General features: G+C 44.2%; 1 protein-coding gene across 1 annotated transcript in view; it reads left to right on the top strand.

The window, feature by feature from the left end:
* Nucleotides 1–12558, top strand: part of LOC115036041 (nesprin-2-like) — a 92343-nt gene that overhangs the window by 33776 nt on the left and 46009 nt on the right. The window contains exons 56-61 of the mRNA XM_029494143.1: nt 311–437; nt 712–885; nt 1054–11001; nt 11507–11674; nt 11778–11933; nt 12269–12510. Coding sequence (XP_029350003.1) covers nt 311–437; nt 712–885; nt 1054–11001; nt 11507–11674; nt 11778–11933; nt 12269–12510 — 10815 coding nt within the window. The remainder of the gene's footprint in view (nt 1–310; nt 438–711; nt 886–1053; nt 11002–11506; nt 11675–11777; nt 11934–12268; nt 12511–12558) is intronic.

The raw sequence follows: 12558 nt of genomic DNA, 5'->3' as shown, positions 1-12558 counted from the left end.
TCTTTCCAGTTTCCTTTTAAACTAATTCACATTTGGGAAAAAGTTTTTTCTACTTCTATTTTCCATTATTCCTTCATGCCAACAAGGCACAGTGGGCCAGTCTACTCTTGATCAGGAAACACAGACTTCTCCTTTATTTATTATCTATTTGAAGTATCCAGAGATTAAATCTCATCCAATATCTGGTTTCTTGAGAGAACTTAAAGGAATCATTCGTCTTTTTTAATCAGTTCCATTTGCACACAGTTTTTGGTCATTTTATTTTTCTATCTCATGTAGTGTAAAACAAAACGTTTCGTTCTGTCTACAGTCTAAAAACCAGGTTGAATGAATGTCAGGATACCTGCTCTGCAAACACAGCTCACTATCTGGCAGATTGTCTTCAGGCCCTGCAGCAATGGAACCACAGCAAGCCATCCGAATCAACTTCTGTGCAGGTTTTTCTTTGTTATTTTACCTCTTCGCTGATATATCTCAGAGCTTCATCGTTCGTTTAGTCTTCTTCCACTAGCTTGTATTAGGGCTTTGCTTCGGGGCATCTTGCTGGTAGATGTTGGACCTATAATGACAGTTTATGACTGTAGTAACACTGCACCCCTGTGGAGCATTTAGCAGCAGCTTATTTTTCACTCAACTGGTGTGTGGTGATGATATTTCACTCCAGTTTGTCATCTCTGCTGACACTTTCACGTTTTTTCCTCCTGGTTTTAGGTGACATTAGAGGAAGGTGAAAAGTTGCAGGTCAGCCTGCGGGAGGCTCTTTCTCACCAGCAGTTTCTAACAGACTGCCTGGCGCCGGGTTCATTTGGAAAACTGGAGAAAGAGAGTTCACAGACACTCAGAGAAGCAGACACACATAAACACTCTCTAAGGCAGAGCTTAAAGGTATTTAAGTAAATACATTTGGAATTTCATTTAATCATGATGAGAAAGTTTTGTTGAAATAATGTGAAAATATACACATGAAGGGAAGCCATTGATTCAGTATTTTGTTGTACTTGAGGAACAGCAAAGTAAATTTGTAGTAATTTTGATTTCATTCTTTCATTCAAGGAACTTGATGAAAGGAGGAAACAAAAACCACTTGACATTCAGTCCTCTGATGTCCAGTCAGTTAATCTAGAGGAGACAAAGACTACTGTTGTGGCGCCACCACGAAAAAGCAAGCATGCAACTGAGGGAACACAAGTTAAACAACAAAAAACAATGACCTCCACAGAAATCTCTACATCTGTTGAGGATGAGGCCATGCAAACTGAGACTGAAACAATAAAGCTTAATGTGTCAGCAGACTTGGAGGGCCAAGGCACTGCTGAAATAACCAAAACCAAATCTCAGAGTCCAGCACATGCTTCAGAATTTATTACAGATGTTGTTAAAAGTATAAAGCTAGATGTAACAAGTGAGCAAATGAAACCTGCTTTAGAGGAACCAATGCTGATTCAAAAGGACAGTGATAAGTCTGCACCTGTTGTTGGTGAGGAAACTAAACCTGTACCAACCAGAAGAAAGTCAAAAGCTTTAACTACTCAACCAACTTCAGAGCCAATCACAGAAACAGAAGCTGTTCAACCTACACCTGACCCAAAAGAACAGGAGTTCATGAGCTCAGAAGTTTCCATAACAGAATCAGTCAGTTCCCAAGTAGTAACGACTGAATACCATGAAAAGCCTGAGACTTCTTCAGCTGCACAGGTGAGCACAAAATCATCTGAGACTGTTAGTGTGGAAGAAGGTAAAGTTATACCAACCAGAAAGAAGTCAAAGAGTCTCGCTGTACCAAAGCAAGCAAAGCAAGAACCTGAGGAGCATTCTGCAACTTCCCTCTCACAAAGTTCAGATGCTGAAACTGCAGATGTGGAAAAAGGTCACTTTCTGCCACCGAGGAGAAAGTCCAAGAGTACAGAAATTCCTCTTAAACTGTCAGACACTGTGGTACCTCAAATAACAGAAGGTGAAAGATATTTGGATCAAGTGGCCAGTGTCGAGAAGAATAATGTTGCTGTTGAAGAAACAAAGCTTGTACCAACCAGAAGAAAGTCAAAGAGCGGTGACACTGTGACAATGTCAAAGACTATAGTTACCCCTGTTAGGCCACCTGATGCGAGGCCTGAACAACGTAAGGAAGAAGCTAGCTGTCAAAAGCCCTCAGCTGCAGATGTGACCACAGTACCAACTGAAAGCACTGTTAACAAACCAGAAAAACTTTCACCGTCAAAAAGAAAGTCAAAGTCACAAGTTTCACCAGAACTTACCGAAGTCACTGTGTCAGAAATCATGAAAGAGCCAGCCAGAGAGAATGCTGCAGTAGACTCTAAAGATACAATATCAGAAGGTTTTGTTACCACAGCTCCAGAGAAAGTGTCTGCCGCGGCTGAAGCGGAGTCCAAGCAAGATCAGAAAGAAGCTCAAGTTGGGAAACTTGCACAGGCTGTTGTGGGAGAAGATAAAAGTCAAATTACTGAATCTGCTACTGTGGACGAAACTAACGTTAAAACAAATAGAAGGACGTCAAAGGAAGGTCCTGACAGTCAGGGGTCGTCTTCAACACAACAGATGGTCACAACACCAGCTGAAATGGCTGTTGTGGAAACAGGAAAACTTTCTCCACCCAAAAGAAAGTCAAAGGATTCTAAACTTTACTCAGAGATTGTTAGCACAGAGCTGACAAAAGAGTCTGATAGTCAGAAGGCACCTTCAGCCACAGAAGATGTCACAGCTCCAACTGTTGTCACTATTGAAGAAAAAGGAAAGCTTTCTCCAACCAAACGAAGGTCAAAGGATCGTAAACTTTCCTCAGAACTTGCTCCCACAGAGCTGACAAAGACAAAGGAAGAGTCTGACAGTCAGAAGCCACTTTCAGCCACAGAAGTTGTTCCCACAGAGCTGACAAAGACCAAAGAACAGCCATCTTCATCTACAGAAGTGATCACAGCTGTAACTGATGTTACTGTTGAAGAACAAGGAAAGCTTTCTCCAACCAAACGAAGGTCAAAGGATCTTAAGCCCTCCTCAGAAGTTGTTCCCACAGAGCTGAAAAAGGAAGAACCTGAACAGCCAGATCACCAGAAGCCAACTCCTGCTGGAGAGGATGTCACAGCTCCACCTGAAGAAGAAAAAGGAAAACTTTCTCCACCCAAAAGACAGTCAAAGGATTCTAAACTTCACTCAGAGATTGTTAGCACAGAGCTGACAAAAGAAGAGTCTGATAGTCAGAAGACATCTACAGCTCCAGAGATGATCACAGCTCCAACTGTTGTTACTGTTGAAGAGAAAGGAAAACCTTTTCCACCTGAAAGAAAGCCAAAGGATCTTAAGCCCTCCTCAGAAGTTGTTCCCACAGAACTGAAAAAGGAAGAACCTGAACAGCCAGATCACCAGAAGCCAACTCCTGCTAGAGAGGATGTCACAGCTCCAACTGAAGAAGAAAAAGGAAAACTTTCTCCAACCAAACGAAGGTCAAAGGATCGTAAACTTTCCTCAGAACTTGCTCCCACAGAGCTGACAAAGACAAAGGAAGAGTCTGACAGTCAGACGCCACTTTCAGCCACAGAAGTTATTCCCACAGAACTGAAAAAGGAAGAACCTGAACAGCCAGATCACCAGAAGCCAACTCCTGCTGGAGAGGATGTCACAGCTCCACCTGAAGAAGAAAAAGGAAAACTTTCTCCAACCAAAAGACAGTCAAAGGATCTTAAGCCCTCCACAGAAGTTGTTCCCACAGAGCTGACAAAAGAGTCTGATAGTAAGAAGACATCTACAGCTCCAGAGATGATCACAGCTGTAACTGATGTTACTGTTGAAGAGAAAGGAAAACTTTCTCCACCTGAAAGAAAGCCAAAGGATCTTAAGCCTTCCTCAGAAGCTGTTCCCACAGAACTGACAAAGACCAAAGAACAGCCAGATCAGCAGAAGCCAGCTTCTCCTCCAGAGGATGTCACAGCTCCAACTGAAGAAGAAAAAGGAAAACTTTCTCCTTCCAAAAGAAAGTCAAAGGATTCTAAACTTTACTCAGAGATTGTTAGCACAGAGCTGACAAAGACAAAGGAAAGGTCAGACAGCCAGGAGACTTCTTCAGCCACAGAAGTGATCACAGTTGTCACTGATGTTACTGTTGATGAACAAGGAAAACTTTCTCCAACCAAACGAAGGTCAAAGCAACTTAAACTTTACTCAGAGATTGTTACCACAGAGCTGACAAAAGAGTCTGATAGTCAGAAGACATCTACAGCTCCAGAGATGATCACAGCTGTAACTGATGTTACTGTTGAAGAGAAAGGAAAACTTTCCCCAACCAAACGAAGGTCAAAGGATCTTAAGCCTTCCTCAGAAGTTGTTCCCACAGAGCTGACAAAGGAAGAACCTGAACAGCCAGATCACCAGAAGCCAACTCCTGCTAGAGAGGATGTCACAGCTCCACCTGAAGAAGAAAAAGGAAAACTTTCTCCACCCAAAAGAAAGTCAAAGGATTCTAAACTTCACTCAGAGATTGTTAGCACAGAGCTGACAAAAGAAGAGTCTGATAGTCAGAAGACATCTACAGCTCCAGAGATGATCACAGCTCCAACTGTTGTTACTGTTGAAGAAAAAGGAAAACTTTCTCCACCTGAAAGAAAGCCAAAGGATCTTAAGCCTTCCTCAGAAGTTGTTCCCACAGAGCTGACAAAGACCAAAGAACAGCCATCTTCATCTACAGAAGTGATCACAGCTGTAACTGATGTTACTGTTGAAGAGAAAGGAAAACTTTCTCCAACCAAACGAAGGTCAAAGGATCGTAAACTTTCCTCAGAACTTGCTCCCACAGAGCCGACAAATACAAAAGAAGAGTCTGATAGTCAGAAGCCATCTGCAGCTCCAGAGATGATCACAGCTCCAACTGAGATTACTGTTGAAGAGAAAGGAAAACTTTTTCTTGTCACAACCTTTGAGAAGGTCACAGAGCAGACTAAAACTGTGGTTCTGGAAGGAACAACATTTATACCAACCAGCAGAAAGTCAAACAGCACAGAGACATTTGCCATCTCAAATACAACTGATCAACCTGAAATACGTAAGAAAGAATCCCAGAGACCTGTGATGTCTCCAGAGGCCAAACCTATTCAGGAAATTACCTCACAACAGACACAATCACCGCAAACCAAGATTCAGAAAAAGAAGACTGTCAAGAATGTTGTTGAATCAACTGTCCCCCAACGAGTGGAAACTGCAGAGGTGAATCAAACTACTGTAGAGGACATCAGCTGGGCACACGAAAAGAAAACCGCTGAGGGCGATGGTGCTGATGCTGTTCAGGAACTTTTAGGGAAGAAAGTGGCCGCAGTTCACACATCTGAGACAGCTGATGTTGAAATGGATTCTTCTACTTCATCTCCTCGTGTTGAACATCTGGAGTCTGTCCTGCCTATTTCACTTACAATGTCTAAACCTCCAAAAGAGCTAAAGGAGTCTACAGAAAGAGACAGGAGTACAGCATCTCAAATACAACCACCTCGCCCCTCTGAGCCTGCTGGCCCGCAGCAGAGAGCAGATTACATTGACAAGTTATGGAAAAAGACACCAGAGATTCAGACGAGATATCTGGTCCTTGATATGCCTGACGTCGGCGTTACCCAGACACATGTGGCTGTGGAGGAAGAGGACGGCACTCAACTTCCCTCTGCTGTTTCCCCAGTGGCAGAAATAACCAAAACAAGTGAATCATTGAGGCAGCCTAAGCCCGTGGAATCCAAACAGAAAATACCCAGAAAGGACAAGGACGTGGTCCAAACAGAGATAGTTGAAGTCTCGACACACGAGACACAAGATTCTTCTGAGAGCCCAGCTGAAACATCAACCAAAATCAACATTTTACAAATGAGTGCAAAGACAGATACACACAAATGTGAAATAATAACTGTCTCAAACGTGAAAGAGCCAGGGAGGGATATCCAGCCAAGTGAAAAAGTAACACAGAGCAAGACTGTGACTGCCACGAATGTTCAGCCAGAGAAGGCTGCAGTTGAACAAAGCCGTGCTGAAAATGTGGTTAGAATTAAATCTGCCCAACCTGCCTCTGCTGATGGTGCAGCTGTGCAGCCACATGAAGCAAAGACATTTTCAGAAATAAGTTCACCTGAGCTTGACACAGCTCAGGAGTGTTGGGAAGCCACACAGGAAGGAGAGCAAACTGAAGCGTCTACACGAGATATCGCAGAGATCCTGGCCGAAAGGTCTGTGAAAGTCCAAAGGGAATCCAGAGTGCGTGTTCTCCAACCAGACATGCCAACCAGTCCAAAAGAGAATGAAAACATCACAGTATCAAAAATAGCTGTTGTTGAAACATGTATCCAGAGCCAGAGATTGCCAGAGAACAAAGATGTAGCTCCTGCTGATGTTAAACCAGAGGAAGCTTCTGTAAAGATCACAGTAACCCAAGGACCAGAAACTACGACTGAGGTTCCAGACAATGTGGCTCCACAGGACTCAGAAGCTGTTCCCACAGAACTGACAAAGACCAAAGAACAGCCAGATCAGCAGAAGCCAGCTTCTCCTCCAGAGGATGTCACAACACCACCTGAAGAAGAAAAAGGAAAACTTTCTCCAACCAAACGAAGGTCAAAGAAACTTAAACTTTACTCAGAGATTGTTAGCACAGAGCTGACAAAAGAGTCTGATAGTCAGAAGACATCTACAGCTCCAGAGATGATCACAGCTCCAACTGTTGTTACTGTTGAAGAAAAAGGAAAACTTTATCCAAACAAACGAAGGTCAAAGGATCGTAAACTTTCCTCAGAACTTGCTCCCACAGAGCTGACAAAGACCAAAGAACAGCCATCTTCATCTACAGAAGTGATCGCAGTTCCAACTGTTGTCACTGTTGAAGAGCAAGGAAAGCTTTCTCCACCTGAAAGAAAGTCAAAGGATCTTAAGCCTTCCTCAGAAGTTGTTCCCACAGAACTGACAAAGGAAGAACCTGAACAGCCAGATCACCAGAATCCAACTCCTGCTAGAGAGGATGTCACAGCTCCACCTGAAGAAGAACAAGGAAAACTTTCTCCAACCAAACGAAGGTCAAAGGATCGTAAACTTTCCTCAGAACTTGCTCCCACAGAGCCGACAAATACAAAAGAAGAGTCTGACAGTCAGACGCCACTTTCAGCCACAGAAGTTATTCCCACAGAACTGACAAAGACCAAAGAACAGCCAGATCGCAAGAAGCCAGCTTCTCCTCCAGAGGATGTCACAGCTCCACCTGAAGAAGAAAAAGGAAAACTTTCTCCAACCAAAAGAAAGTCAAAGGATCTTAAGCCCTCCACAGAAGTTGTTCCCACAGAGCTGACAAAGACCAAAGAACAGCCATCTTCATCTACAGAAGTGATCACAGCTGTAACTGATGTTACTGTTGAAGAGAAAGGAAAACTTTCTCCACCTGAAAGAAAGCCAAAGGATCTTAAGACTTCCTCAGAAGTTGTTCCCACAGAGCTGACAAAGGAAGAACCTGACCATCAGAAGCCACCTTCAGCCACAAAAGTTGTTAGAACAGAGCTGACAAAGACCAAAGAACAGCCAGATCACAAGAAGCCAGCTTCTCCTTCAGAGGATGTCACAACTCCACCTGAAGAAGAAAAAGGAAAACTTTCTCCAACCAAAAGAAAGTCAAAGGATTCTAAACTTTACTCAGAGGTTGTTACCACAGAGCTGACAAAAGAGTCTGATAGTCAGAAGACATCTACAGCTCCAGAGATGATCACAGCTGTAACTGATGTTACTGTTGAAGAGAAAGGAAAACTTTCTCCAACCAAGAGAAAGTCAAAGGATCATAAACTTTCCTCAGAAGTTGTTCCCACAGAGCTGACAAAGACCAAAGAACAGCCAGATCACAAGAAGCCAGCTTCACCTTCAGAGGATGTCACAGCTCCACCTGAAGAAGAAAAAGGAAAACTTTCTCCAACCAAACGAAGGTCAAAGGATCTTAAGCCCTCCTCAGAAGTTGTTCCCACAGAGCTGAAAAAGGAAGAACCTGAACAGCCAGATCACCAGAAGCCACCTTCAGCCACAGAAGTTGTTCCCACAGAGCTGACAAAGACCAAAGAACAGTCAGATCGCAAGAAGCCAGCTTCTCCTCCAGAGGATGTCACAGCTCCACCTGAAGAAGAACAAGGAAAAGTTTCTCCGTCCAAAAGACAGTCAAAGGATTCTAAACTTTACTCAGAGGTTATTACCACAGAGCTGACAAAAGAGTCTGATAGTCAGAAGACATCTACAGCTCCAGAGATGATCACAGCTGTAACTGATGTTACTGTTGAAGAACAAGGAAAACTTTCTCCAACCAAGAGAAAGTCAAAGGATCATAAACTTTCCTCAGAACTTGCTCCCACAGAGCTGACAAAGACCAAAGAACAGCCAGATCGCAAGAAGCCAGCTTCACCTTCAGAGGATGTCACAGCTCCACCTGAAGAAGAAAAAGGAAAACTTTCTCCAACCAAACGAAGGTCAAAGGATCTTAAGCCATCCTCAGAAGTTGTTCCCACAGAGCTGACAAAGGAAGAACCTGAACAGCCAGATCACCAGAAGCCAACTCCTGCTAGAGAGGATGTCACAGCTCCACCTGAAGAAGAACAAGAAAAACTTTCTCCACCCAAAAGAAAGTCAAAGGATTCTAAACTTTACTCAGAGATTGTTAGCGCAGAGCTGACAAAAGAGTCTGATAGTCAGAAGACATCTACAGCTCCAGAGATGATCACAGCTCCAACTGTTGTTACTGTTGAAGAGAAAGGAAAACCTTTTCCACCTGAAAGAAAGCCAAAGGATCTTAAGCCTTCCTCAGAAGTTGTTAGCACAGAGCTGACAAAGACCAAAGAAGAGTCTGATAGTCAGAAGGCACCTTCAGCCACAGAAGTGATCACAGCTCTAACTAATGTTACTGTTGAAGAAACCCCTACTGAATTTCCAGACAATGTGGCTCCAAAGGACTTTGCTCAGCCCATTTTTCCTGCTTCTGAAATTGTAGAAATGAACTTATCTGAACAACATATGGTTATACCAAGCCTAACTGAGACTCACATAGAGCTCTTAAGAAGCACACATGAACGAACCAAATTGGTCCACATGGAACATGGTGCCCACGAACAGCTTCCTACACAGTTGGAACAACGCAACGACGAGGCGCCCAAAGCTGTGGCTGAAAAGTCTGTCAAAATGGAGAAAATATGCGTCGGGCCTGAAGTACGTGTTCTGCAGCTGGACGTACAGACCACCCCAGACACAACCATCACAGGAGCTACACAGCCAAGACCAGATAGTTTTCAAACAAGTATCCAAAGTGAAAAGGTGCCAGAAAACAAAGATGAGGCTAGTTCTGCGGTTGAGGTGACTGTGATTAAGGTACAAGAAAGCAGTACTGAATGCCAAGAGGATGTGAGTCAAAAGGAGTCTTCTCAGCCCCAATTTGCTGTTTCTCAATTACTGCAACCGCGTGGGAGTGAGACCGAACTTATAGAAATAAGTTTGTATGAGCAAGGCACAGTAAAAGTAAAACACACTGAAACTAAGATGGAGCTCTCAACAATCACACAGGGAAAAGCTGCTGAGGTCACGAAACAAGGAGCGCAAGAAAAGCAAGACGTTTTAACGTATGGTGAGCCCAAGAGCCGGGACGAGAAGTCTGATGGGCTGGAGGGAATCCTCGTGGAGCGAGAGGTGCGTTTCATCCAACTCGATATACCGACCGGTCTTGCGGAGCAGGAAAGCACATTTGTTATGACGGCAAAAGAGCAAAGGATGGGGACGGTTCCAACCCAGAGTGAAAGACAGCCGGAGAAGAACGAGACGACAGCTGACATTCATCCAGACAGGGCAGCAGAAATTCAACAAATCACTGGTGAGAGGCAGGAGAGTGTGGCTCCCTCTGACTCCAGTCAGCTCAGCTCTGGTGCTTCTGCCGCGATGAAGCTAGAAGTGTTGAAAACTGCACAGGAGAGACCCAAAGAGATCAAAGATGGCGGAGCTCAGGAAGGTCGTGCTGACGTGTCTGCAAAAGATGTGCATGACACCCCCCGGAGTCTGGAGGACAAGTCTGTTGACAAGTCAGATACACAGGCCGGAATGAAGGAGCGTGAGGTCACAACTGTAAAGATCACAAAGGAATCAATCACTGATATCGATCAAACAAGTGCTGTGTATGAAAACAAAAACCTGACATCCACCACTGTTCAGCCACAAACAACAGCTGTTGTGATGACCACGGCGGAAGTGAAGGTTGATCCCCACCAGGCGGAGAAAGTCCACAAGGAGGCTGACGTCCGTGCTTTGCAGCAGAACATACCAACGGGTCAAGTGGACGGAAATGTTTCTGTTCTCACAGTAAAGGAACCAAAGGCTGCAGGAGTGCAAAAATCACCAGAAACCAAAGAAGAGATGGCTGGCGTCCATCATGAGACGGCTGCAGCTAAGACAGAAGTGAAAATGCAACAAATCAGCACTGAAGGTCAGCAGCCGGCTGCTCAGACCGTTTCTGCCGATTCAACAGCAAAGACAGAATTCGTAGAAATAATCTTTACTGAAGAAGAAGGCGTTAAACCAAGACAAACTGATTCTCAGCTAGATCTCACAATCACTCGAGAACGACTAACAGATCCTGACATGGCTCAAGTGTTGACACATGGAATGGATGATAAGACGAAGGATCCAACATCCGTCACATACAAAATCCACACAATTGTGCATGAATACAAAACCGTCACAACAGAAAAGGAAGCAGGTGTTCAATTTGAGACAGTCAAAGAAAGAAAGGATACAACTGACACAGACAAGTCTGTAGTTAAGATGACCGGGATAGTCCAAGTCCAACAGAGCAGTCCTGAATCTCTGTGTGGACTCGGACTGGTCCAAACAGAAAAGAAAGAAGAAGAGGAGGAAAAGAGGCCAGCTGAGGAGCATCAAAGGGAAACAGCAGTCAGAGTAGAGATACCTGATGTCGCCACCGCCGGTGGAGTGAGGCCTCTGGGCTTTGGTCTGCCACAGGTGAGACGTGATGTGATTATTTCTTTTTCCCTCAACAACCATGTCAGTCAAAGAAAAGAAAATAAATCTAGTTTCCTTCCTCCAGGAACGTCACACAATCAGCCCCCTTCATGTACTGGTTTTCACTCACTCCCTAAACTTCTTCAGACATCCATCAGTCTGATCAATCCACCTTTAGATCCTCTGAAAAAGCAACTTTCATAAGATCCCTATTTAAGATCTGTGGCTGAACATAAGTGTGTTATATTATCATCAGAGGTAAAGCCAAGAACAAAAACAAAAGCTAGAGACATTTATGACCTCATTGCCTCAGGACAGAAACATGATATCACCATCCTGCTGCCCAAAGAGCATACACTCACTCATTCAGGGAAACGTTATGATTTGGATGGGATGAATTTGTTTCACAAATAGAGAGAGGTATTTCCTTAGCTCAACGGTATGCAGTTGTATATTGAGAATAGACACACAGCACTAACAGAGACATCACTATTTATCACTGCAGGTGGCTCAGAAATTATCATCTGAAGTTATCCAGGCAGAAGGACTACCAGCTCAGGAAAACAAAGAGGACAAAGGTGTTCTGGAGGGTCCTGTAGGCTTTGCCATGAGAAACATCTTCACAGAAATACAGCTGCTTCCTGGGACAGAACCTAGCAGTCGACTTTGGGAGGTACTAAATTCACTGAGGCTGTCAGATCCTGCACCCAGCTTTTAAATGCAAAGATGTCATTTCAGTTGTTCTGGTCTCTGACGTGTCTCTTTTTTTTCTCCAGGGTAAATCTGTGGAAGACGCTTCAGAGGCTCTGAAGACGTTTACGAGTGATCAGGATGTTTGTCTGAGCAGACTGGTCTCTAAGGTGCTGAGCTTGAAGAATCGCCCGGCTGAGCTCAACCTGACTGCCATGGCCCAGCAGGTGGAGGAGGCTCAGGTGAGATGTCACCAAAGAGACAACATGATTTACAGCAGCAGCTGGATTTTTAGATGGAGGTGGAGTTGGACACCAGATTGGAAATTCATGGCTTTCTTTAAAATGCCTCCAGTGTGATGCGTCTTTAATGAATAACTATGTCAGCCAAGAGGTGATAAATTAAAAATAACTACACATGTGCCAAAGCTGTTACGCAACAGAGCTTCGTGGGTGTAACCACCTGTGGCAATTTACTTTATATGCAATAACAACTTAATCTCAATAAACATAACGTTTGTGTTAGCTGATCAGACTTTGGATGATTGTCTGTGTTTACTGTGACTTACTGAGTGCAGCAGTGCAGAGAGACCATCCAGGCACAGAAGTTCTCCCTGTCCCAGCTGAGAGGAGCTGATGGGGAGGACAGGGACACGTCGGAGCACATGGAGGATCAGTGGAGCACCGCCACTCAGGATGTAGCTGCCCTAATCCAGAACAAAGAGGCCCAGCTGCAGCTTGTGACAGATTTCTGCACACAGGTCCAAAAAGCCACGACCACACTGGAGAGAGAGACAGCAGGACTGGATTCTGTGAAAATGTGAGAAAGTCACATAAAGACAGACTTTGTGTGTGCGACTCTGATGTA

The sequence above is a fragment of the Echeneis naucrates genome, chromosome 22, assembly GCF_900963305.1.
Source record: "Echeneis naucrates chromosome 22, fEcheNa1.1, whole genome shotgun sequence".
In the NCBI taxonomy this organism is placed as follows: Eukaryota; Metazoa; Chordata; class Actinopteri; order Carangiformes; family Echeneidae; genus Echeneis; species Echeneis naucrates.
This window is presented reverse-complemented; position numbering and strand designations above follow the sequence as displayed.